Source organism: Cygnus olor, chromosome 15, assembly GCF_009769625.2.
Source record: "Cygnus olor isolate bCygOlo1 chromosome 15, bCygOlo1.pri.v2, whole genome shotgun sequence".
NCBI lineage: Eukaryota > Metazoa > Chordata > Aves > Anseriformes > Anatidae > Cygnus > Cygnus olor.
Window position 1 is genome coordinate 5,942,377 of NC_049183.1, and position 25,904 is coordinate 5,968,280.

Genomic DNA, 25,904 nt, shown 5'->3' on the forward strand with positions numbered 1-25,904 from the left:
GAATGCTTATCCCAAGATGCAATGTCTTGTGCAAGCCAGGCCTTCATCTCCAGCAGCTTCCTAGTGTACTGGTAGGACCTGGTAGGTTTCCAAGAGGTTGGTGGGAGAAGATTTTTCTTTCTCAAGCTACCACGCTGTTACTGTATGTAAAGATACACAGTTCCATCTGAGAGTAAAAATCTTTCCTACCATTCAGCTCTTTTCAGATGATCTTCTTTTTTCCCCTCTGTCCCACAGGTATTTCAGTTGATCCCCTGGTTCCTTTCTGTACATGCACTTAATGTGCAGATTTGACCATGTCAGAGCAGCAGTTGTCTGTTTATTTTTTTATTGTATACAAGTTCTGCATAGAAAATCAAAGGCTCAGAAAAACTGCAGCTCAATCTACAGTTAATTAGCGTTCCCATCTACTTGTCTTGCTTGAGTGCAATTGTAGAAAAAACTAGAGCTAGTAAAATGAGCGGCTAAATCCTTCCATCAGTTGTTTGCCATCTGTTTAATATTATAGGTTCTATCCTGATGTGGTTGTATGTTTTATGTCTTACCTACTCTATCATGTTTAGTTTGCTTTTCACCATTGATGTTATCCTAGTTTAAACTAGATGTAATTAAAAATATATTTTTCTGTCTGATACTGCTATTGGAATAATGACCCTTAATTTCTAAAATCCCTTGGTAACTTCGGTAGATTTTAGTCCTAACTGGATGGAGAACTTCATGAACTCAGCAAAAGACCTCCTAGAATTGTGTTGCGGTGTTTAGCAATCAGACAGTTCCTTTAGTCTATCTGGTATGCAATGCTTAGCAAATGCATGTATACCAGAGGATTAAAATTACTCCCATCTGTTACTGTCTACAGAGGCAGGCATGTTTTCTTACCAATCCATTATGCTGGAATGAAAGTGTCTGTTTTAACTGCTGCTGCCCAGCTCCCGTCAGCCTACTTCTTCCCTTCTGAGCTGTCACATTTCTTGCTCAGTTGATACTGCAAGACTTAAGTGTGTTTTTTTTTTTTTTTAAGTCCTTGTAGGCCTTGTTGTAATATTCTTTTTATCGTTGGCATTCATTTGAATGGGTTGAGGGTTGTGATTGCTGCTTTTCCTCAGCACAGCAACCACTGTTCTACTTACCCTTTTCGTTTGCTCCTAACTGCCTTTGTTGGAACTTTGTCATACTGTCAGTACAGTAGTGTTTCTCAACATATTTTAATCTGCTATACTTAAAAAAAAGAAAATCAACGATCCACCTTGTGCAGTCTTGTTATCACGGTTCTCCTTTGCACCCAAATACTATCAGTAGTACTATACAATAGCATAGTATACTAGTATTGTATAGTATATGGTTGTACTTGTCCAGCTCATTGTGTGGGCTTTCTCTTCCCATTTTGTTTGCATGCATGGAAATTTGTGAATTTGTCCTGGTTTGATTTATGTATTATAAAGCTGCAGTCATTTCACAAACCACTTCTGGTGGTTAAAGAAGTATTGGTTGGGGAAAAAAAAAAAAAAAAAAAAAAAAAAACAACAACCAAAAACCACTTTCCAAAGAAAGTCCCTTCTGTTCTGTAATGGCAGTAATGTTCTGTGGGATGAAAACAAGTGAACTCATTTTCACTGCAATAAGTGAAGTTTCAGCTGGCAGGAATGTATGGTTGATTTTCAGCCCACTGTTTTACGTGGGTATATGCTTTATATCCTGACCTAATGGGCAAAGTAAGTAGGAGTTCCCAAGCTTCAATTAAGACCTTTTTTTTTTTTTCATGAAGTATTTCCCGTGGTGAAATTTTCCTTTTTCATTCTGCTTTTGAGTGCTCTTAACTGTTATAGAGCCATCCAATTAGCTACTTGACTGGGCAATGTGGCAGCTTTTCTGATTCGTTTGTTTTCACCTGTTACAGGAAGCAGCAAACATGCTGCGTCTTATGCAGAACAGGCTGAAGGAAGAGGAACAACACCTGCTTAAGAGTGGAAGTAAGTGGGATTTCTAAACTAGTTGTATTGGCAGAAAAATGAAGCGCTGGCTGCTACTTGTATAAATGTGCGCTTACAAGCCACAGGGACATGGGATAGACAACTGAGTCAACAGATGATATTAGAAAAAGTGGGATGATGATAACTTGAAAAGAACACCAATGAAATGGAGAACCTAAACTCTGTGAAATGCTCCTTTACCTTGTAAATTTTACCTGTAGTGCTGAGAGGCAAAAACAGTTGCTCACTAAACATGCTGTGCAGCTGCAGTGGGCAGAGGGAGGCTTCATTTTACTGGCATCCAAGCCCCTTCAGGCTAGCTGCAGATGAAGCAGTTGTCCCAGCACAGTGGGATTGATGATGAAAAGTTGGTTCGCTAACAAGCTTGGTTAGAGGATTCTACCTGGGAAAATGCTTGTGTGCTGGTGAGTAGTCTCATTGGTTCGTGGGACTACCTGGCTGCCTTATGTTGCGCGGGTGCTGGTTTGCCTTGCAAAACTGGAGGATCATTTTTGTCCTCAACAGTTAGTCTGCCACGTTGCGTGCCGTGGAGGTGGCTATGTGTTTGGACTAAATCTTTGTGATGTATCTGTCAGATTGTAACATTCACTGATGAAAAAACCTCTGTTGGAAATCCTCGTTAATATCACTAATCATCAAAGTGTGGTCCATGTTTGCCTTCTTGGGTTTCCTTGATTTAGTGTACCTGCAAAATGTGAATGCAATTAAAATTTGGGGATTATCTTTTTTTCTAAACTTTTAATTAATTAGAATTCTAGCTGAAGAACAGAAAGGAACAATAACCCCTTGAGATTTTGCAGAAAGCTAACAAACCAGATTTTGCTTCTTTTGAGTCAAGCGTCAGCAGAACTTCCTCATTAGTTGCCCATGTGAATTGAATATTGCAATATGTGCATTTTTATATGGTAGTGAAAAAAAACAAGAGGAGGGTTAACTCTCAGGATCAAAGGGAGAGTTCGTGAAAGCTAAAATTGGGTAAGGACATAAAAGTTATGCTTCACAGTTTGTTTGCTGGCAGAAGTTTTCTGAACAATCTCATGAAAGAGGAAATTCATTCATCTCTGCCCATCTTTGATCTCTCATCTCCTTATGTCAATGCAGTAAAAAGTGAAGTTTTATCTGAAACATAGGATTTGTAAAGTAAATTGCAAGAATGTGGAACTATTTCAAGGATTTTCTTGAGTGAAAAAGTCCAGGTCCTGCTATGTGATAGTTTCCAGGATGATTAAGTTTGGTTTCAATAGGTTTCCAGAGTAAATAAGTTCAAGAGGGAAGAACATTTATCATCAATAATTAGCAACGTGAAGTGTAACATGAAATTTTCCTGATTTTTTTTTTTTTCCTTGCCAGTGGACTTTCACTCAGAAAATTGTTCAGTCATTTTGCATCTCTCAAATAATACAAACCTTGCCTGTTAGTGAGCGATCTAACTTCCACCTAAGAACACATAATTAGGACTTTTACTGACCTCAAAAAATATTGTCATAATATGTCTTTATTCCAAATTGACAAAATTAGTGTTTGTTCTAGTGATAGGAGCAACAGGAGCCTGGTTTTCAGTGCTGGCTTATTTATTGATTGTCCCATAACCTTGGCAAATCAAGTCATCTTTCTAAGCTACAGTCTGCCCTTACCTGAACGTGGTGTTGAAGTCTGTGGAGCTGCAGGGATGTAACTGAGGCAATAAATTTGGCTCTTGGAGGCTGTTTCCTCAGTCGTGAGCACGGAACACAGCTTTGTTACTGGGTGCTGTGAGGTTAATTTATTGAATGCTGTAAAACTGGCTGAGATCACAGTTTGCTAACGCGAAATGATCAGGTACCAAGTTGTGCTTTCCTTTTAGACCAGACCCTGCTTTCTCCTCTCACTATTAGTTACAAGATGCCTTTTATACAATTCAAAACAAAGAAATTTACTTGGAGGAGAGAAGGAAGAAGTTGGTATCTCGTAGTGCCCTGTTAGGGGTGAAGTTAACCCTAGGATCCTAGTCGCAAGTCAAGGATATATCTTGCACAAGAGGAAACAGAAGCAGCAGCAGAATCGGTGCAGCATCACTGAACAGCTTTGCCTGCCCCAAAGAGGTTATTAGTGAAATTCACACTAGAAATAGAAAGGACGGTAAGGGATGGAGCTTCGGCAGTCGAGGGTTCCCAAGAGCCCTGCAGCCTTGGCCTGGCACTCCGTGATTTTATCAACAGCTACTGCAAGCATCATGTGGATTGTGGGGAACTGGTGTAAAACCTAACGGTCACGAGCACTTAGACCGTATTTTACCGATGTGCTGAGGTTCTGCATGCTGTATCCTCCTTCAAAGACAGGACCTGCCTTTTAGTGAGACAGGCACAAGGAAGATTAAAGAAAGGCTTTTCTTCCCCATTAGAAAGATTTTTCTGAAGCAGGTTTTAAGAGAAAAAAATCACTTGTTTATTCCACTTGCATTTTTAAGTAATACACACACACACGCACACACACAGTCCAAGTGCTTTTATCATGAAGTTGTTTTCCATCTTCAGCTTGCCAAAAAACCTCAGGACCTTGCTGTCTGGGCCGTTAGGGCAACAAATACGTCTGAGCTTCGTTCCCCTGCAGCCCCGGTCAGAGGCAGGCAGCCTGGCCTGGGTCCCTGTCTCCTAAGGCTGAACCTTCCCGTGAGCTCCCTTGGGACAGATTTGTGGTCTGCCTGCACAGAGGCAGCTCGGGGCCAGTGCCTCCTGCGAGGGAAAAGGAAGGTGCTCTAAATCTCATTACACTTTGCCCCTGAGAGCTGCAAAGCACTTAATGAGGCTCTTGGAACAGCATAGGCTGGAATCAGGTGATAAATGTGTTACCACTAACTGATAAAAGTCAGCACTCATTCTGCCCCTGTAAGCACTCTCACCTTTGCATACCTTTGTAATCGATGCAGTTCTTTTATTGTCTGAATCCTTTGACCTTATCCACTGCTAATTTGGTAAGAAGGGCTGCAAATTAACAGTTAATTTCTCTGCAGCAGAAGTTGCAGGAATTCTGGACAGCTCTTGGTTTCCTTTCAGGCTGAACTAATAGTGAAGAAACCTAAATGATATTTATTATGAAGAATGGCTGTAAAACATAGGTTGAATTGTGCAGGTCTGTTAAGAACACAGAAAGGCAAAAGGCAATGGATATGTCAGGATGCATACACAAAATTTGCAACAACATTTAGTGCAATTCAGAAATAGCCTGGTTCTTTTTTCTTTTTTTTTTCTAGTGTACATCACAAATCATCTTTCATTTCTCACAAACATCTTCATAAAACCACTGCACTTAAAAAAAAAAAGTTAACACTAAGTTATGTGGTAAAAACTGTTCTTAAATTATGTAAAGACGTTGAACTCTAGATACAGATCGGGCTTTCAGCAGTATTTGCATGATGACAATATGTGCAGTTAAGTACTTGCAGCACTACAGAAATGGTTTTTGTGTGTGAAGAGTGATAAGTAAATTGCTGGTATTTTTGTAATCCTAATTTCACATAAGATGCTGTTAGAGAAACCAATATACGATGTAGGGTGTTTTTTCACAGCGTGCTGCCTTTGTAGCACATCCAGGGCTGGTGCAAAGTAACAAATGCCAATTGCCTGAAACTCAGGGCTTGCTGTAGTTGTGGGTAATGGAACAGTGCATCTTAAAATATTATATTCGACACTGCTGGATGAGCACTGTGAAAACTGTTGATAGAACTGTTGTCAGGTGTAGATACGTGAAGAGTTGCTCTGATAATGGTTTGGTGCGAGAGGAGAGGACTAGGAGGGTCACTGACCACAGTAGAAATTCAGGATATTTTTTCAGCATCTCCCATTGTTGAAAAAAAAAAAATGTGTTTGCTGAGCAAAAAAGTAACTAGTGAATTTTTTTCTAAGCTAAAATACATTTTTTCAGACTAATCAGCCTATTTCATTTATACACGTTCTTTCTTTTTGTGAATTTAAAAGCAGAATATATATACATATTTTTTAAGAAAAAGATATATTTTCAATATATAAAAATAAACCCTTAGAAGGTTTCAAACTGTTTCCTATATTTCTTTTGGCCAAATCTATGCCTAGCATTCGATTTCAGTTTGCAAAAATATTTGCTGTAAAATTGCATTTTTCAGTGCAGGTGCCACTCTCTGGCTTGCTGCTCCAGTCAGCCAGCCCAGCCCTGGCTGCTCTTGCTTGGTCTGTAGAAGGAAGAAGCGCCCGTGCCATGCAGCACGCTGAGATGTGCAGCTCTCTGGTGGTGTTCAGCAAACCTCATGTCCCAGCAGTAGCAGCAGGATTGACCGATGCTCCTGTACAGCTTGAATTCTGCCCAGTACACAACCAAAGCGTTTTTTTGGCCAGTTCTACGTGCGGAGCTAACTCTTTTTTTGACAGGCAAGCAAGATGTGCCCAGATCTAGCGTCTTGCTCAGTTAAACAGAGCAAATAGCTGCTGTGCTCTGGGTAGCAAATCACGTGGCGTTGTTGCAGGTTGGTGATGTACTGAATCTCTTGTATCTTTCCCACTCCAGAACTGATGCTCTGACATCTGACAGGTGATAAACAAAAAGCCCAGTGGCAGTAATTGTCACATTTGAAGTGTAGCAGGGAGTTGCTGGGTAGTCCCCACGGGTGCCTGGATGGTATTGCTAATGCTCAGCACCCCCACCAGTAGCATGCTAAGACCATCCGTCTTGTAAGAGACGCTTGGAATTTGTCCACAATTGTCTTGGTGTTTTGCTCATTAAATAATTGCAAATTCACGTTCTAATATAATAGTACTACGATGGATTCTTGGCCTCTGAGATCATTAGAAACTTGTTATGGTGGCTGAACATGACCCCTCTGTAAAATGGGCCAAATAGCTACTCGTTCCTGTGCCAAGGCTGCGAATCCCAGTTTGAATGGAGAACTATTCTTCACGATTTCAAGTGACGGAGACCTATAGGTTCCCTGGGCAGTGGTTAGTTGTCTGTACTGTTTAAGACATGAGATCGGATGGTGCAGCGATAGACCATTTTAAAAGGACAAAAGGTGAGAGGTGAGAAAGTGCACTTAGACCTAACTGCAACACCTGCTTGGTGTTTGTGGGCAAGTTTTGCTCAGTTTTCCTGCGTTAGGTCTGAACATCTGTGCTTTCTGCTGAGGTCAGTAGGACCATAGGTGTTCGGGCCTTGCTCGGGAGTTCTTAGACCAAAATGACTCTTTCTGAGATGACACAAAGGGTCTCAGTTTTGTGCTAAGGACACGGGATATTCCCTACTGAAATGCATACATGAAAGCATTTCTTTCCATTCAAATTTGCAGAGCTGCAAATACGTCAGTGTTCAGGCTGGTACATCTGACTGCTTTCTCTGAGTTTGGTGAGACATGAGTATGGCTTTAGTAGAACTGAGCCTTTCAAGTGGGAGCTGAACATTTTTCCTCCCTTGGTAACGTTAAAATCCTAATCCGCTCCTATTTTTTTTTTCCTGTTCTAAAATTTAATGCTATTTATCAAGTGGATTTTATTTTGGCTCAAGTGGCTGTTGGTTACCCACTTGGTTTTCTCATGACATTTTTCACCAAAATCAGCGTCTTGCTGAATACAGTAATCATGCAGCCAGGGTCTGTTTTCAAAGCAGTGATTTTTATTAAGAAATTGAACATGCGAAGCAACACTTACATCTAATTCTAAATTTATTCATTCTTATCAATAAACTATGCCCTTTGTGCTCATTATCTTCACCCCAGTACCTTCTTATTTTACAGTTGGATACATTTACTTGAATATTTATGCAAACTAACAAATCTGTAATGAAATCACTGGTACGTTATTAAATCATGCTGTTTTTCCTTCAAGCTTTGCAAATTACCCCAAATTTAATCATTTAGTTATAGTACTATCAGTCCAGGTATCTGCTCTTGCTTTTTTTTCTGGAAACAGGTGTGTGTTGGAACAAATGACACACCTTCTGAGAGCACTGTTTCTCAGCTATAACCAGGATGTACTTTCTGTGGCTGGACTAGTTTAATTGAAACTAATTTAGTTGACTGAAGCCCACCTTTATGAAATGGAAATACTGAAATGTAAGGCAAGAGTTTAAAATCCCAGTATATTCTCTCTCAGGTGATCTGATATTTTGCCAATATTCTCTGTGCAGTAGAGTAAATCCCAGCAGTGAGGAAGTGGGCCAAATGCAGTTTATGGAGCGTTTCTCTTGATTACCTTTTCATAGTAAAAATACAGGAGCCTGTTAAAATACCAGCCTTAAGCTTCAGTAAGCTGCCAGCATTAGTCTAAATTTGGGCACGTAGATTGCTGAGTTGCAGTTTATTGTTAAAAGTTAAATAATCTTCATGTAAAGCCATGCAAATCTCATAATCCAGCTACATTAGAATGTGTTCTGTACTTCATGTACGAGTATGCGGGAATTTGAAGTAGTATACTTTATTATTCTCATTGCTTTATATTGATACTAAGAGAAATCCACACTTTCTCCATAAAAAACTCTCCTTGTGTGCTCAGAATAGAGGTATTGTCATTTCTGTTGTGCTGTAATGTCTATTGTTTGTATTACACAGTTAGTGGTTGTCACCTCTCCTACGACAACAAGTGATTTCTTTCTGTGTGTTAAGTGAAACATTCTGAATTGTCACCTTTTTTTTTTGAGTATCCAGAATGTTTTTCTAGAAACTAGACACCCTGAGCGTGTACAATGAGAAATAAAGGGTGGAGGAGTCCTGTAATGCTCTAGGTAGGTCAGATCACACAACATTAGACTAGTTTGCCATTTCATCCTTCCATAAAACCTGTACTCAGCTTGTTTTCACCATGCCTAAATAATTTTTTAGCAACATGCTCTGCTCTGTGTCCTTGGCATTTTGGCCCTGCACAGTTGTGCCCTGTGGGCGATAACTCGGGCTGAAGAGCTCGGTGCTAGGAGCCACTGAGCCACCCCTCACAGAATGCTGGGTTAGAGCAACGCAGTTATTTTTTTGCAAGTGAAAAGGGTGCTCGGTGTCTGTCCAGGCGGTGGGCAGGAGACTCAGAGGCACAGGTTGTTGCTGAATTTGCATTTCAGCTCCAGCCTTCCTGTTCCTTCAGCATGTGCTTGCTGTAGCAGCCTGGTGAAACTTCACATTGGGGTCTGTGCAGCACAGTTCCAGACAGGCTGTTCAAAGAAAGTCCAGACTCTTGCCAAAATCCATAACAAGCTTTGTTTCAAGGTCCCATCTCAGCTGGAAGAATGGCGCACTGTGTTTGCATGCCGGTAACTCACCTGATGAGTTTTTCTCTTCATTTTTACTGAAAAGTAATCCAGGATTTTTAAAGGTGTAAATAAAAGCTAGGTTTTCAGCTGATGTTGGCTTGACTGTTAGAGCACACTTTGAAAGAGGAGAGGTGGAGCTGAGGCACCAGGTGTGCTTTTTGGGGGGGGCCGGTGGCTCTCTGTGGCGTCCACGCATGGGCTGAGCACCTCCATCACTGGCAGGTGAGAGGTAAAACATCTGGGTCAGTGGGGGAGAGGGATAAAAGTAACAGTGTGAGAAAGAGGGCATTAGGAGGAGCAGAGCAACTGAGTGAAAGAAGAGGTTGGGAGAGAAAAAAGCTGTGTTTAAACCATTTCCTTTCCTAAAGCAGCAGCTTGAGGCCCTCCAGCCATGGATTCTCTCTCCACAGTAGGTATCAATTCTATCCCAAGGCACTGTTCACTGTGGGATCTTACTGCCAGTCCCAATTCCAGCAGAAAGATACCGTGGGGAATTACATGATGAGCTGGTCTTCCTTTTTTGCAAGTTGAAATGGGTCAGAAATGGCTGGAGAGCCCAGGAGCGTGCTGCAGGCAGCAGCAGGGTTCGCGTGGTTCAGGAGAGCATTAAGCCATCAGCACGGCTGGTTAGGGGAGAGAGAGCACCTCTACAGCCAGCAGAGGGATGATGGCAGGTTCATTTCTGTCCTTCTTGTCATCTTACCACTGTTCTGTCTGAAGGGAAGTATGTTTTACGTGTTGTATCTGAGAGTCTGTTGCTACAAATGGTTTAAAAAATGGTTTCCAGAAAAGTGAAATGTAAAATTGAAGCCCTGTGTGTTACAGCAGTGCCCCCACCCCGAGCGGAATCGCATCGCTGTGCCTCTGCAGGGGTGAAGGCTCTAAGTCCTGTCCCCAAAGTGGTGTTAACTGGGTTTGTCACTTTGGGTTGCCACCGGAGAGCACCGGATCCATTAGTCCAGGCCTCAGCTGTCAGCTCATGCTCAGGACAGTGAGAAGGAGAAGGTGCTAATGGGGAAGATACTGAACTGGTCTGGTAGAGCACTCATGAGGGCCCTCAGCAGCATCCTCTGCTCTGGCTGGTGGTGCTGCAGAACAGGAGGAGCACATGACAAAATCTGCAAGAGAGGAATTGTTGCTCAAAGAAGGGGCAAAAAAGAAGTCCAAAATGAAAAAAGAGCATTTCAGTAGTAGCAGTGAGACCCCTTGCAGATGAGGTGGTCTCACTCTTCAACATGCAGAGCACGAATCTGAATCCTTCATTTAGGCTACGCATGGGTCTTCCAGAGGAGTTTGCCTGAACAAAACCTGGCTTTCCTGAATATCGGTAAACAGAAACAGTCTTCAGCTCCCACAGCAGTAAGTGATTCCATCACTTGCCGAGGAAGAAGGTGTAACACAAACAGACATTACAGCTAATGCTCTTGGAGCCTCATAATCTTACCAGGGTATCAAATATATCCCTTGCTGTTTTGTCATTAACTTAATATTGCAATGAAAAAGATTATGGAAAAAAAGTCTAATATATCGTATATTGTCTGATAATTAAATATTGCAAAGACGTGTCAGCTCATTACTAATCATAATTAAAGTAGTTATTTCCATTTTCACCTCAGACGTGTGTAATTAAGTGTACCTGGGAAAGAATTGCCTGCTTTCTGCAAATAACAGACAACTCTTGCTGCTGTGCCAAGTGTTCAGCTCGCAGTCCCGTGGGGTTTGGTGTAGCACCGGTGATTCCTTAAGCTCCTGCAGACCGGCCACCATGCAGCAGCGCTTCTTGGTGGAACATCAGCCCTGAGTTGTTGGATCAGCTGTTGTAGGGGGGCTCATCTCTACATAAAGCACAGGAGTTTGTAAGATGCCAGGAGCTGAAGGCTCAGCTGGGGAGGGAATTAAACAATCACGAGTGGGCAGAAGCTGGAAGGCAGAGCTTGGTCTTTGTGAGCCAAGGAGCTTGAACAAGTAGTCTTACATGCACAGAGAGGAAAAAAGCTCATGGGTAGAAGGAGACTTAAATGGAGCAGAGCCTCTTCCAAACTTCCCACGCACACCTGCACCCAGCTGGACTGCTTCTGAAGAGGCTCAGAGGAGAATCAGTTTGGTTGGTCTTGCACGTGAAACTTGAGGTTGGACTCAGATGGGACTGATATGGCTGACTTGGAGAACAGCCTGCCCTCTTTTCCACTGCAGGTGCTTCGATGTGTTCGAAGGTTTTTGTCATCCTTTCAAACCTCTGAAAGACAGATCCTTTAGGTTTATTCCAGTTTGGTGACTGGGGGATTGCTGTCAGGGATTCAGCTTTAGTTTGGGTGGGAGGAAGAAAACAAAGGCAGGTTATGAAAACATTTGAAGTTCCTGCATCTTGGGAACTCTGGGCTCTCTTCCTAGTCCTGTTTTTCTGGACAGCTTGGGTTTAGCTCTAACAACTTTCATTTATCTGGAGATGTCTCATTGTGCTTTTTCTAACCTATGACTAAATGAAAGGCAAAGAGTCTAAGGGGACTTTTTTTTGATATTACTTACAGCAGAGTAAAAGAGTAAGATGTATTAATAAGCCCACACTTTCCAAAAGCTGTTAAAAGATATTTATTTTGAAATCAGTTTCAGAAATAGCACCTTCTGACTGGACATACGGTTCATACCCAGGGAGTGTATTCAGGACATTGCCTTTACGGTATGACCTGAGGATGGTCTCAGGACAATTTTTTATATTGTACACTCTGCTCATCTCAACTTCTTTGGCACTTACGTGTGGAAAGATGCCTTCCTTAGTGAGGCTGTGGAAACTGGCTATTCCCCTGTACCTGTCAGCAGAGACAGTGCCCTGTTTCCAACACATTTGGAATTAATCTTGGACTTGAACAAAGGTAGAGAGCGCTAGCATCTCTTCCGTCTAACTGCTATTATGGGCTGTTGCACTTTGTTTTTAGTGATGTTTATCTTCTGCTTTTGTTTTAACCAGATAATGATGATTCCGATGCAGACATTCAAGAGGATGAAGGCTCTGATAGTGAAGTGGAAGAGGGGCAGATCATGAAGCAGCGCACGGCCACGGAGGCTCTAGTGCAAGGTACCTTCAGCTTTCCTGAGTTGCTTTTATTCAAAAGGACATGCTAAAAGCATCTGAGTAACCTTAAATGTAAAAGACCCTGTTCAAGGACATTGGCACTGCTCCATTCACGCGAGCTGTAAGAGGACAGTGTCTTATGGAGAAAATACAGTGCTTTCAGGGGAGCGAATTAAGGAGGATTTACTGAAGAAAAAAAAAGTGAGAAAAATCCTTTCTTAGTATTGTTTTGCAGATTCAGAAGTAGCCTTGTGCAAAGCCTTAGAAAAGTAATATGATCTCTCATTGCAAGGCATTTATTTCCCTTTAGGTGTAGACATTATCTCCTGTAGGGTCGTCTTCAAAATGGGACCTTTAGCGAGTCTGTAAAGCCTCCTGCACTGACACAGTCAAGGGTGTGACGCATCTGAGTTACTTCATTCAGGGGAGGACCCCCAGCTTCTAGCACAGTTGATGCAGAGTGGAACTTCAGCCCCTGGCTGCTGATTCCTATAGATTCCGGGTCAGGAGCAGTCTGAGGATCTGTGTTCTACTTAGGTGGAAAAAAAAATGTTCTGCTCAGTTTACAGTCAAGCAAAATGAAACCAGAAAGTCGGGTTATTTCTCACTGGCGTTCTTGTCAGCTGTGAGTGATTCTGTCCATCAGCAAAAGCCTCTCTGGGCTCTGGATGAAGTGCCAGTGTGGATAATATCATGTGCCACTACTTCTGCTGGAACGTGTTACTTGTATAGACTGCAAATGTGTTTTCTTTCTGAGCAGAGTTCTGCTCTCCCCTTTCTAATGGAGACTAGAGCAAGAAGCTCAAGTTCTCAAGTCAAAAAGATTCAAGCGTTTTTATCCCCATTTCCTCAACTTTTCATAAAGTCGAAAACTCTTGAAAAGTTTGAAAAGTTGAAAGTCTTGAAAGTGCCAGATACCCTAATATTCACTAACAATTTTTACAGTGCAGTTTCTCAAATAAAAGTTTGTACTCAGTTTTTAGAGCTTTAGAGCTGACTGTACCTGTCTGTGATGCCCTTTCTCAGCAGGCATCATAACCCAGCAGTATGGGTCCTGGCTGCAGTTAGAGTCAGCTCTTAACATCAGCTTCAGGAGGAAGAAGTTTTATAATAAAAGCTGTAGATTTTGTTGCAAGTAGATTTTTTCTAGGATGAACTTTATCGCTAATTACACTTACTGGAGACTCAGCCTTAACTTGTCCAACCTAATGAAAGCAGTTGAAATCCCTGAGATATTTCCTCTGCCTTCCTGCTTAGATGGCTTCTTTGCTCTTGTAGGTCTCATCCTAGTCTTTAGTAAACTACTTCTGACACACGATTATCCTCTGGCTTTGCATGTTCTGATTGTGGTTTGCCGACTACCCAGTGGCCATACCAATCTTTACTCAGTGTGTCTGTAATTTGGAAGTCTCCCTTAGCTCTCTGTCCTCTTTTTGCCTCTCACTTGCTATGAACAGAACTACTGAACCAACTCCTTGTATGTTTAAATGGATCCTGAGATGCCTTTTCCATGGTTCATCGAGGGGTGAGGCTGTATTCTCCTATTGTAAGTCACAGCACTTCAGTCCTACTGTGCTCCCATGCAATCTCTGCTGGCAGAGATGGATACAAACATCCTTAGGCTTCTAAGGGAAGAATTATCAGCTTACTTTTCTGCCTTGCTGAGGTTACTCCTCATCGTCCTGGGCAAATCACCTAGTTGCTCTAGCTGTATCTACACTGTGAGATTAACAGCAGGCTCTGCGTACTGCTGGCGTTGCTTCAAAATGTTTTGTTTAGGAAACTCAGCCTTGCTATATCTCTGCCTCTGGTGTAAAATGAGCTCTCTCAGGCCTGCTGATTCCTTATCAGTACAGAACATAGGAAAAAAAAAAAGCTTGGACTATGTCAAGACACCAGCCAGGCTTTCCTTCAGGAGGTCCAGCCTGATCCAGAGTGCATACTTAGTGAGGAGCAGCTCTAGCCTCGAGGACAAGCTCAGTCTGCCTCTTTTTTGTGTTAATTGGCCCCTTTGGTCACATCAGTGGTGAGGTTGTGTTTGACTGCGTGAGCCTGGCAAACTGAAGTGCTGGAGACAATGTCAGGACCTGAGATTAATGTCAGGTTCTTCAGCTTCGTTAGCAGATTGAGCTTGAGCACTCACTGGCCATTCATCCTTAAATGTAGAGAGAATCTATACGTGTACTTCAGCATGGGTAGTTTGCATTTAAAATGTACGTAATAATTAAGACAGTATAATAAGAACATTTTTATTAATTACCACTTTTTTTTCCTTGGCTCAATTCAAGAGATTCCCATTGCTTTCTTTTGAAGTATTGTCTTCTTACAAAGTGATGCTTCTGAGCCATATTTGTTCTGCTAAGGAGAAGTAGTCCACTGCGGTTAGTTCCTGCAGTTGCTGTGATTCAGTTTTACATCTCTAATTTCCGTGTTATTAGTATTGTAAGAGAAGACTTCCTCCCTCTGTAATAGGTGGGCAGATATTCTAGTGTGTTTTGCCATTAGAGAGGCAAGATTCATAGGGAGAGATAATCACTGTTATTGGGCCACTTGGTATAAATGAGGAAAATCAACACACTTTCTCTCTCGAGTCGTTTCAGCAGGTCTGTCTAAATGCAGTAAAATTCAAACTAAATGCAGCTTTGACAATATTGCTCCTGGTTTTGTTCTTTTAGCCAGTTAAAAGACTTGAAGGTATAGGATTTAGTCACCCATGGAGCATAAAAGAGTGTTGGCTAAGGGAGACATGACAGACTGCCAACTCCTGTGGTACAGAGAGAAAATCAAATCCTTATTCCCCATGTGAAAAGAGGAATAGGTGTGCTAAGAAGGAGGTTAAAATGGGCTATGGAGCCTGTATCTCCATCGAGTTCAATATATTTACACTCTGATTCACTGATACAGCAAACCCAGCTTTAGGAAGCCAGGAGGTGCTTCTGTACAAGGAGAGAACAGGCACGGGGGTGAGAATGAATGTCTAGAAGGATGATCACCAAACTGGCAGATGCTGGCTTGTTGGCTTTGTGACCCTATAGCCAGCTTTGTCAACACAGTTGAAGGCAAGCCTTCTCCTTGATGTGGCTTATTGTAATAAATTCACGTGTCACTAATCATTTGCTTTTATAAGTGAAAGAATACATTTATTTATCATCTGAATCTTTTAGTTTGAACATTGTAAGCGTAAATAAAAATTCACATCCACTTTTGTTCTGCCTGGGAATAGATAAGTGAGGCTGTTACACAAATAAAATAGCAAATGCTTGAACTTTCCTGAGGTCAAACTGTGAGTTAGTGTTGATGTTTGAAATAAGACTCTGTTTTGTCAGAGAGCCAAAGAAAAAGAAATTCTTGCAGTGTTGCAAGGTCTTAGCCCTCTGCAATGCAGACAAACCTCTTCCCTGAATCAGGCCATAGACCAGTGTTTTGCAGCAGCATGGTTGTTCACGTGCAGATGGTATAGATGTTGGGGAGAAATATGCAAAGCTTCATCCTGGGAAGGTAGAAGTTACCATGCCAGGTCTGGCATAAGGTCCATGTAGCTTGGTCTTCTGTTTCCAGAACTGCCTGAAAGAACATGCCTGGGGATGGCTGCAAAAACCTCCATGAGGTTCTCTCCCATTCTCAAACTGGTTCAAGCTCCATCAGGGTTTCCTGAGCTGGTTTGGTTTCCACATACTTGGTCTAACCCTTGGTAGGTGTTTTATTCTAAGAACCTGTCCGGTCTCCCCTTGAACTAAAGTGGTTTTTTATTACCCATGCTACCAAAAGTGGCAGACTTTGAAGTGATGCTGTGGTTACATGTGCAGATCCATCTTTTCAGACTCATTCATCCAGAGTTCTGAAATGCATTGTGGAATCATGAGCAAATTCAGGATCTCTCCTCTTCCCAGAGGCTGCACTGGCTGACTGTGCGAGCCATGGCAGACTGGCACACGCTGTGCGTGGAACAAGGTAGGCAGTGGAAATGCTACTGAATGAAACAGAAATGATTAGTGCTTGCAAAACAATGGGACTGTGCCCATATAGTAAATCATCCTCTATTCCCCACTGCCAGGATCTTTCAGCTCCCAAAAAACAGTTAACCAGTTGTTCTATCTCCTTATGTTTCCTTTTGTGATGTTGGCGTTGAGGGGCATTTTTGTCCTGTTAGGACTATGGAGACTATTCTGCTGTCGAGACAATAACAACTTCAGCTCCATTTGGTCTTTATTGTAAGACAGCTTTATCAAATGCTGAATATTACTTTCTAAACAATCAGTCCACGGTGAAACAGTGAGAACAGCTCTCTTGGAGCCTCTTACCTTTCCAGAACTGCCCAAGAGGATCAATGTGGTAATGAAGTCCTGGCAGCCAGGTTAGCAAGACTACTTGCCAGTGAAGAGATAAAACGTTAGCCTGTGAAAACCTGCAGCTTAACATAGCAAGGACAACAGATGAGAACAGAGGGGTTTTGTTAAGAAAGCCAGCTATATCTTACTGAAGGAAGTGGAACCAAATGTACAGCAATCAAACCAGAGATGAGCTTGGGGACAGGCAGGGAGCGTGGCCCCAGGTCCCCGTGGACACGGGCTGGCTTGCCATTGCCAGCTGTTCCTGTGCTGCAGTCGGGCATGTGGGGATCCCTGGTCCCGTACAGATGAACCTCAGGGAGGCACTGTGCACAGAGCAGCATGCCTAAAGCATGCCAATGATGCTTTTGTGGCAGATATTCAGTGTTTTGAGATGATAGTGATGTTTAGCCTCCCTGTCCTACTTTTCTTCTTAAGCTTTTGTTGGCGATAATTAAGTAGGAGCCGGCTAGCAGGCATGGGGCAAGGGCTGAGGATACCCTGCATGCTGGGGGCAAGGCTCCAGTGGGTGAATTAGCCCTCACGTTTTCAGTCCTTTAGGGAGAATGGGAGCTTTGACAGAGCAGCAAGAAATCCTCCCAGGCCTGCACAGTCCTGTTTCCTAATCCCTCCTTACAGCACACAAGCTGAAAACCAAGAAAATCCTTATCTGTTCTCACATAAGGAAATGGTCAGACTCCTCTTGTGGCAATTCTCTCCCCAGCTCATGACCGTGGTCAGGCTTCTGCTACTGAATTTCTAGAATGCTTTACTTCCCTCTAACCTCCTCGGTGCCTGGAAACCATAGGCATGCCATCAGTATAAGGGGGAATTGAGGGATTCAATTATGAATGTGCAACAGCTGCCTGTTCCTTGTTCGATGTCTTGTTCACATTGAGTTCCTGTGGATGTCACACATCTGATTTTTAAAAATGTATGTTAAATAATTAATCTATGTCTTCACTTTTCTCTGGTTCCTAAAAGAAATTACGTTTGTAAGTCCAAGACCAAGAAACATACAAGTGCATGTATCTTTACAAACACAGGTTTTCTCAAAATGTTGCATTCTTTGCTTTTGTGAAAATGAGTTTTGATAGGAAAAACATGCTGAAGCCTGCTGCAGTTGTCTAGACATCATTCAGATGTTGTGTGAGTCTATTCCTGATCTCTCAGCTTCTTCCATAGGGACAGCTGCCTCTTACTGGCATGCAGCTTAGTGTAGGATGTGGTCTCCCGCTTTACTGTTCCCCAGTCATTCCCCCCAGTGTTCAGAAGTAGCAGTCAGGATCTCCCTGCTGCTGCAGTCAGAGGCACTGGAGCTTGTATTGTTGGAAAGAAATAAATGAACAGAAGAAAATGTCTTGTTCAGAGTCATGCCACGCTTGGTAACTAAAGTGTCACTAAGAAGGATTTGCCAAGGGTCTGTTGCACGTGCAGACTTCAGCCACAGACTCAAGAAACTGTCAGTGTCCCTCCGATGTCCCAACAGCTCTCAAAGGTACCAGGAATCTGCAGTTCAAATACTCAGTGAGGCTTGCAGGCATTCTACATCTCACAATTTCAGAGTAGAAAATAGAGTTTGATGCTTGCACTGAAAGGAGATACACGCGTGTGCACGCACACACACACACATATATATATCTATATATATATCCCACAGAAAGGTGAGTCGGGGTGAACAGCAGCCTTGACACCAGCTCTGCTGGGCATCGAACTCTACTTTTCCCTTCTGTTGGAGGTTCATGATTCTTGTCTGTAACCCCAGAGCTCCTCTGAAAAATCCCCATCTGATTCTTTGGCAGTTAACAAGAGATACACAGCAACAGAAACAAAACTCCCTTCTGACCTGGTCAGGCTGCTCTCTTCCTGACAGCTCTTCACAAAGCCAGGCGTTTGCAGGCCTCTCGTTGCATGTGTTTGCAAACAGGCCTTGATCCAAAGTCTGTGAAAGTGGGTCTGGATTTTGCATGTCCTGTGGTGGTAGCAGAGCGAGAAGGCTGAGGCATGAAGAATGGGTCTTGCAGAAAGGCATTTGGCCGTGCATGGGCAGGAGTCAACTTCTCCCACTGTTTGATAAGGTGTGAAGTTGAGGAGAACAATTTCACGAATGCACCTGCTCTCAAAGCACTTCGGAGGACTCTGCCAACCTGGTATGATTCTCCATGAACGTTAAAAATTCCTTCCTTGAGAGCACCACAAAGTGCAGGTTTAATCCGACGGGGGCTTTGTATCCATGTCGTACTGTGGATCCTTGTGATTGTGCTTCTGGGGTGAATATACTTTTCTAATAAAGAAATGTGAGTTCTAATTGCAAACACTTCAAAGTGATTTTGGAGAATCGGGTTAGTCTCTTTTTCCTTGCCTCTTCAGCTCAAGCAGAAGGGAAAAACAGTCGGCGCTGTTTCAGGAACCGCTGGGTCTGACTGCCAGTGCTCAGAGGAAACTCATCTGGGGAGGAGGAAAGCCAATATAGCTGCTCTTCTGATCTTAGCGTATTTCTGTGTGGATCTCTGTAAATTCCCATCCTCCAGATAAGAGTCTGCAAAGTCTTTAGGTTTACTGATGTGGCTAGCTGCTGGACGTGCTCGTGTAGCTGGGGAAAGAAGAGTCAGGTGGTTTTGGACACACTGAAAAGGGTCCGCAGTTTGGAATTCATGGAAGTGAGTTTGTCTTAACTTGAAATAGAGTTCCCCCCCTCCATCTCATCATCTTCTCCCAACAGAGCTATCTCCGGCTGCACCTATTGTGTCATCAAAGTGAAGTGCTTACAGGGATGGAGGAGGTGTCCCTGTGCTTTCAGCCTGTGTTATGGCCGCTGGACCTAGTGGAGGAGGAGGAGGGCTGTAGGTCCGAGATGGTGGGGTTGAGACAGGTGACTTACTTCCAAGCAAGTTTCCTTTTCATGGGTGGTGTGAGAAATAGAAGTATGAGTAGCAACTGTAGTGTGCTTGATAAACCACTGTATTTTGGCAGTGTCTGGAAAACGCTGCTGAGATCAGGGCCTTCTGCTAAGGGCTACACTCGCACGTGTAAGAGGGCAGAACCCAAAGGGTGCGCGAATCAGAAAGATCAGGCAAAAGATTTATCCTCATTTCCTGTGCAAGGAGGGGAAGCCAGAGGGAAGGGAGCTCACCCTGGAAATTTGCATTAAGATTGGAAGACTGAAGGTTGATCTCCAAATTGGAGGCAAAATGTTTCAGCTGCAAATCTCTCTTCCCCTCGGGGTAGGTTGTCCTAACCTCTCAGGTTAAGTGTCACTTCTTGTTGTCAGGAACAGGGTTAACATATACCTACTGCTGAGTAAGAAGATGTAAATCATTCTGGTCCTGTGGATCCATTGTAGGCAGCTGCACAGGTCAGTACAATGGCAGGCATCACACGCAGAGGAAAAATGGCAAATGCTCACGGGATAAAATCATGGATGCGCATTCACTTCTGATCTTTGAAAGCTCAGTGGCTACAAACCATGGCGATGCACTGAGATTGGATTTGAATCCAAAGGTGCAGTGAATTACAGCCTGTTCATTACTAGCATTTTACCTAATTATCACTTTGTACAGCGTGTCCCAACTGAATTCACATTATCTGTAAGTAAACATAACAGGCTTTCACCCGCTTGGAAGCTGCGTGAGCCTCTGTGGCCAGAGTGGTGCAGCACTAATGCCGCAGCAAGCTGAGCCCAGCTAAATTGAACCCAGTAAATTTCAAGTGCCAAACACTCCCGTACCTGCCAGCCCTCCCTGTTGCGTGCAGGCAACGCCTCTGTTTCCTGCCTCCCCTCCAGCACGCAAGGAAATTCATTGTGGCCATCTGTCACTTCTCTTGCTCCCACACGCAGAGACTTGGGGTTTAATATCGGAACGGTAAAATGAGGCTCCTGCCTTTGTCACAGAAGCTCTTCTGGTAACATGGAAAATCTGCCTTCTTTCCTGTTTAGACTACAGCATATTGCACAGCCTGAAGCTCCAGGCTTTCTGCATGTCGTGGTGTCTTCTATGAGCATCCCAGGGCTGTGCCACGGGATCTAATGCTGCTGATCTCGCAGGCGCTAGTTTGAAGAGGTCCTCCCAGCTTAAACCCGTGTAGGCATCAAAGTCGGGGCAGTACCTGGTCCTTTTCTTTCTCCGGCTGTAAGCAGTTAGATGCCAGTAAGATGCTCTTCCTGTATCTGCTGATGGAAAAGCAGCATCTTGTAGACTTTGTTAGCATTCTTCAGGCTTTTTCATTGGCATTTTTGAACTGTCCTATTTCATCAGCTCTCCTCGTTTGATAGTCTGGTTCTTTTCAGGATCTCTCTCAACTTTGTCTTATCAGTAAATTTTAGGAACTCTCTGCTGCTTTCTGCTTTGAGGTAATAAATCCCTATCTAGCACTTTATGCTGAATCTTCTACGGAAGAAAATTGCAGTTAAACTCTTGGTCCCATTTGTTGGCTGAGCAAAAGAGTCATTCTGTTGTCATCTAAAGATGTCAGCTGCAATCACCTCTGAATTCATGTAGTAAGCCTATCTATATCAGTCTCTAAAGCTTGAGAATCTAAAGCTCTGTCCAGGAATCATCTTATAATTCTAGCTCAACTGCCTGTGTTGTCAGCAACCAGCTCGATACTTTTTATTTGAAGATATAGGATCCTTTAAATTATCTGTCTTGACACAGCAAGGGTTGTTTGGTGGCTTCTGGATGAGTTAGCCAGCTGTTTGCTTCAACTAACCCAAATCAACCTGCAAAAGGGGTGAGAGGGACCCGTCTTCTGTACTTTGGGAGGTGCAAAGGAGGTTTGACAGGATATATTTTAAAGTTGTGTTGTTCTCATGCTAAAAAAAAAAAAACAAAGATTTTGTCTAGTTTGGAAAAAATCCCATATCTGTCTGTCATAGAGAAAACTAGTGATGGCATGAGATGGAGAAATGGGATGGCCCCAGCAGGGTTGTTAAACAGGCATCCAGTTAGTGCTGAGTGTTCTCCAGTGGCTGCAGGAAGCAGGGCTGGCTCAGCCAGGCAGCCCATGTGCAGAACTTCCCAGTTACAACTCTGCTTTACCCTTTCCCAATCCCTTCCAGCCCCCTTTCTTGGCAAAAAGGACCATGCTATCTTCCCACTTCAGATGGCCTCTACGTGTCCCAAAGTACCAAAGCAAGGCTTGAGTGCTTTGTCCCTTTTCAGTGGACTCCCTACAACCACTGCCTCTTCAGACTTGCACATCCCACTCTCAGCAGGAAATTCTTGAGCCTTGGCACTGCCCAGGATTCCTGTGAGATGTCAGTCCCTGATGGAATGTCAGCCAGGGTCTGAGCATTGTGGCCTCTCTAAGGGCCGGAGGGCTTAGCAGGAGAAAAAGATGGGCGTTGGTTCTCAGTATGCTCAAGTGGAAGAAGGAATACACAATTTCTCAGAACCATTTAGGTCGGCAGGGACCTCTTGAGAGCATTTAGGCCAACCCCTCAGCTCAAACAGCATCAGCTTGAGCAGCATGTGCAGGACTGCGTCCAGTCAGGTGGTTTGGATGCGAAGACAAGAAGAGAGGGAGGACCTGCCACTCCTTCTGTGCCACCAACTGATTGCTCTTGCAGTGAGAAATCCCTGCCATATTTCTGATTGGGTTTCATTTGGCTTCACCTTCTAACCCCTGACTCTTACGTCTTTCTGTTAGCGATTTAGCAGCTTGTATATCGTAGGATTTTCTTCTAATGAGGAATATCTGTACGGGATAATCATGTCATCTCCCAGTCAGATTTCCAGTAACCTGAATAGATTGAGCTACATGGTTGGGGGTTCTCCTTGCTTGAAGGTATAAACAGTTGTCAAAACTTTGCTATGAAGTTCTTGATTCACTTGTCATGCATATCTTTTCTTCAACCTATTGTATGCCTTGGCCTAGCAGCATCGGGTAGCTCTGGGAATACAGTCCTGACTGGAATTCCTGTCAGCCTCACCCTCTCCACCTTCTTCCCAGTTCTGAGGCTTAACAAGCCGGGTGGCCTTACATGCGTTGGGATCTCATCCTCCCGCTGCTATTTGGTTGCTTCTCTAAAAGGAAACCCTGAACTTCATCTTTTGTTCTCCCTCTGTGCTAACCACGGTGATTCTCTTTGCTCTGCAGGGAGAACTGGCACGCGGATCGTGGGAACAATGCAAGGTGGAGACACAGAGGAAGAAGTAAGTAACCATCCCACGCACCTGCAGGGCTTCTCTGGCAGTGCTTCAGAATGACAGCTCTCTCCTTAGCTAGAGAAACAGATTTGTGTCTGCTCAATCTTCATGCCACAGGCTTGCTTTTCCCCTCTTTCCCTCCAGCTGACTGCTCTCCCTTTATCTGCACACACGCATACTTTCCCGTTGTTCTTTTGCTCTTAGAGTCTCTGCGCATTGTGCTGTGCTTTCACCTCAGCCCAGAGCATGTAAATAGCAGCACGCAGGCTACAGTGATGCTGTTTTGCTGAGCCATGGGGGCAGGTTGCTGGGAGGAGGGATCAGTGCAACGTAATAGGAGTTAGATGTGTTGATCTGAATCCCCTAATTTGCTCAAAGTCATGCTCCCTGGAGCCCTCTCACTGACCTGTACTACCACGCAGCATCTCAAGCATCAGTCCTCCAGCTGATGGGATGGGTGGGAGCTGAACTGCGAGCTGTACCCCTTGGGGTCCCTGCCTTGAAGATGAAGCTGTCTCCTGGCTTTGCATCTGGTTGAGGCTGACCTGGTGAATAGATGGTAGCTAAACAGGTACACCCAGGTTTGTACAGCGGGCGGTTGCTCTGACTGCTCTGCTCAGCCTTTGGCATATGGGTGATCTTTCTATGCCTCTGGGCACTCTTAAATGGCTACATCTGTACAAGGAAGTAAGACAGAGCCTCTGGCCCTGAAGCCAGCTGCTCTGATATGGCTTGCATCCACACCGTAAGCTCTCCCTGCTATCCCAAAAAGGTGTCTGTATCCAAGCTGCCAGCAGGGATCAGAGGGGCTGTCCTGTTCCCCAGGTGATGCTGGAACTTTGTTTGGGAGAGTGCTAGCTGGCACAGGCCAAAACCGTGTAAGGAAGTGGGACAAACACTTAAAAACTGTGATGACCATGAACTCACGTTTGAGTCCATGCTATTAATTTACTAGTGTGGAGCCTTTCTGTCTCACCGTCCGGCAGACACCTCACCCCGTGTTGCCTGTCTGGATGAGGAGGCGTGCCAGGAGTTCAGACGTCCCTGTGCCACTGGGGCATTATCAGTCTCTCAGTACTGCCTCGGCTCTCGCTGCCTTCATGGCGTGGAAATTAAGCTTCTGTGAAACAAAGAATGTGCTCTTTCAGAAATGCCTCCACAAAAGCTAGGCTCCAGACCCTGGGGAAGCAGCAAAGCACTGGCTTGGAGCAGGAAGCTGAGGTTAGTGGTCAGCCGTGAGCTAGCCCAGGCTGCTCCGTAGCTCCACGCTGGAGCGGAGATGTTGGGTGTTCCAGTGGTACAGAGCTCTGCCCTGCGACCCAGGGGTCTGAAGCTTTGGGCCATCTTTTGCATCTCAGAGCTCTGGTGGGCTCAAAGCACAGCAGCCCGTGTGTGCAGTAACACGTGAGCTCTGGGAGCGTGGGCACAGGCAGGGTCAGCGCCGCTGTCCTCCCAGCCAAATCCCCAGCAGCACTGCACTGCCTGCCACAGAGCCCTCCGGCGAGGGACTTGTCCCACCAGAGCCGTGGTGGGGCGCCAGACCCCAGGGTCCCAAGGAGAGTGTAAAATGAGAGAGAAGCTGCTGGGGGAATTCACCTCTACGGGATGTAAGGATAGTTGGAAACTCCTGATGTTTGCCACCAAATACAAAAGCCATTTGCCATGGTTGTCTGATGCTGCTAGGTTAGCAGTGCAGAGTTCTGGGCAGGCTATTTCTCCTGCAGGTAGGGTCAGAAGAGAGAAAATGCCGCTGTCAAGTGGTCGTTGTAGAGACTCAGAGGCACCATGGCGATAAGGGAGTTAAGTGCCCTGCTAGAGAGGGACGAGCTGCCTTCACCTTGTTTGTCCTCACTTTTTTCTCTGGAAAGCAGCTTACAGACCATGCTCTGCTGTTTGTTTCTGCCAGAAGGGATGTAGAGAAGGCTGTTTGTTGCCTTCTGGGGAGTGAGTTATGCCCTTGACACTCAGACCCATTTCTGGGTAGGGTCAGGAGTGCCAGTGCTGCAGGTGAAGACGCTGTGACTTCAGTCACAGTGCTGCCTGATTGTTCTTTACCAAGTCCTTGCCAGCTTTGTCTATGAATAATCATCCTCTGTAATTTCTCCGCCCTTTGGATTTCCCTTGTGTTGTTTTTTACCACATCCTGTTCACAGCCTTCTCCCATGTCTGCCTGTTGCCACAGCCCTAGCGCATCAGGTGTGGAAAGGAAGGCCTCTCGTTGCCTCAGCTGCAGCCACGTTGGTTGTCTTAGGGCTCTGCCCTCTTAGTTCTGCATCTCAGCAGGCATCAGGGCTGAGAAGCTTGCTAGGGACTCCTGCAGGCTTCTGTGTCTGAGGTCAGGAAACAAAACTAGTGAGGCTGGTTAGGAGTTAATCTGGCTATGGGTTTGAGAAGAGAGCAGACTTCAGCCTCCCCAGGAGCTGGCCTCTAGCACTTCTTTGCTCATGTGGCTCCCCTCCCCTCTGTATCCGATGAGCCCCTGAGCTGTACCAGTGAGCCTGCACCCCCTGCACAGGGCACCCCACCTTTGTGGGTTTCTCCTGTGTGTGGAGCAGGGCACCTCCTGCAGCAGCACAGCTGGGGGCTGTCGGGAAAAGACCCGGTCACCGACCCCGTCATCTGGCAGAGCTGCCCTTGAGTCTGGGAAGACAAGGTGAGCACTCGAACTGAAGGTGACTGCTGCCCCACATGGGATGGGGGGGTGAACCCAGTCCAGGCAGCTTTTCTGCCTTTCCCTGATTCTAGCTCCCCTCCCATACAGGGCAGCTGCTTTCCTGCAGCACACGTTTCAGGCAGGCCCACCTGCATGCCTCCTTTTGGTGAGCAGGTCTCTGGGCACCTGCTTGTGCTTTGTAGTTTAGTCTCAGTTTCCCCCACTTTGGTTGTATTCTCAGTGTCCTTTGCAGTGTAACAAACGGTTCTCAGATGTGGCACATGATGCCCCAGCTGTTCCGGCCTTTGCCACCTTCCCTCCTGCTCCCATTCTGGTTACTTTCTTTTTTTCTTTTATGTTCTTGTACTTTTTTTTTTTTCCTGCTCTGCCTCTCCTGTTCTTTCTGCTCTGGTTCTCCAAGGGGAGATCTGCCCCAGCCCAGCCAGGCAAGCGCAAGATCATCACCAAGGCACAGGT

The 25,904-nt window shown here is 44.6% G+C and overlaps 1 protein-coding gene across 7 annotated transcripts in view; it reads left to right on the top strand.

Annotated features, from left to right (window-relative positions):
- The window catches only part of CLUAP1 (clusterin associated protein 1), a 75,121-nt gene that overhangs the window by 48,161 nt on the left and 1,056 nt on the right, over positions 1 to 25,904 (top strand). For 5 of the 7 annotated variants that reach the window (XM_040574615.1, XM_040574614.1, XM_040574616.1 and 2 more), the window contains 4 exons: positions 1,898 to 1,970; positions 12,193 to 12,300; positions 22,725 to 22,780; positions 25,849 to 25,902. In XM_040574615.1, coding sequence (XP_040430549.1) covers positions 1,898 to 1,970; positions 12,193 to 12,300; positions 22,725 to 22,780; positions 25,849 to 25,902 — 291 coding nt within the window. The remainder of the gene's footprint in view (positions 1 to 1,897; positions 1,971 to 12,192; positions 12,301 to 22,724; positions 22,781 to 25,848; positions 25,903 to 25,904) is intronic. The other 2 variants (XM_040574617.1, XM_040574620.1) reach the window with 2 other exon arrangements.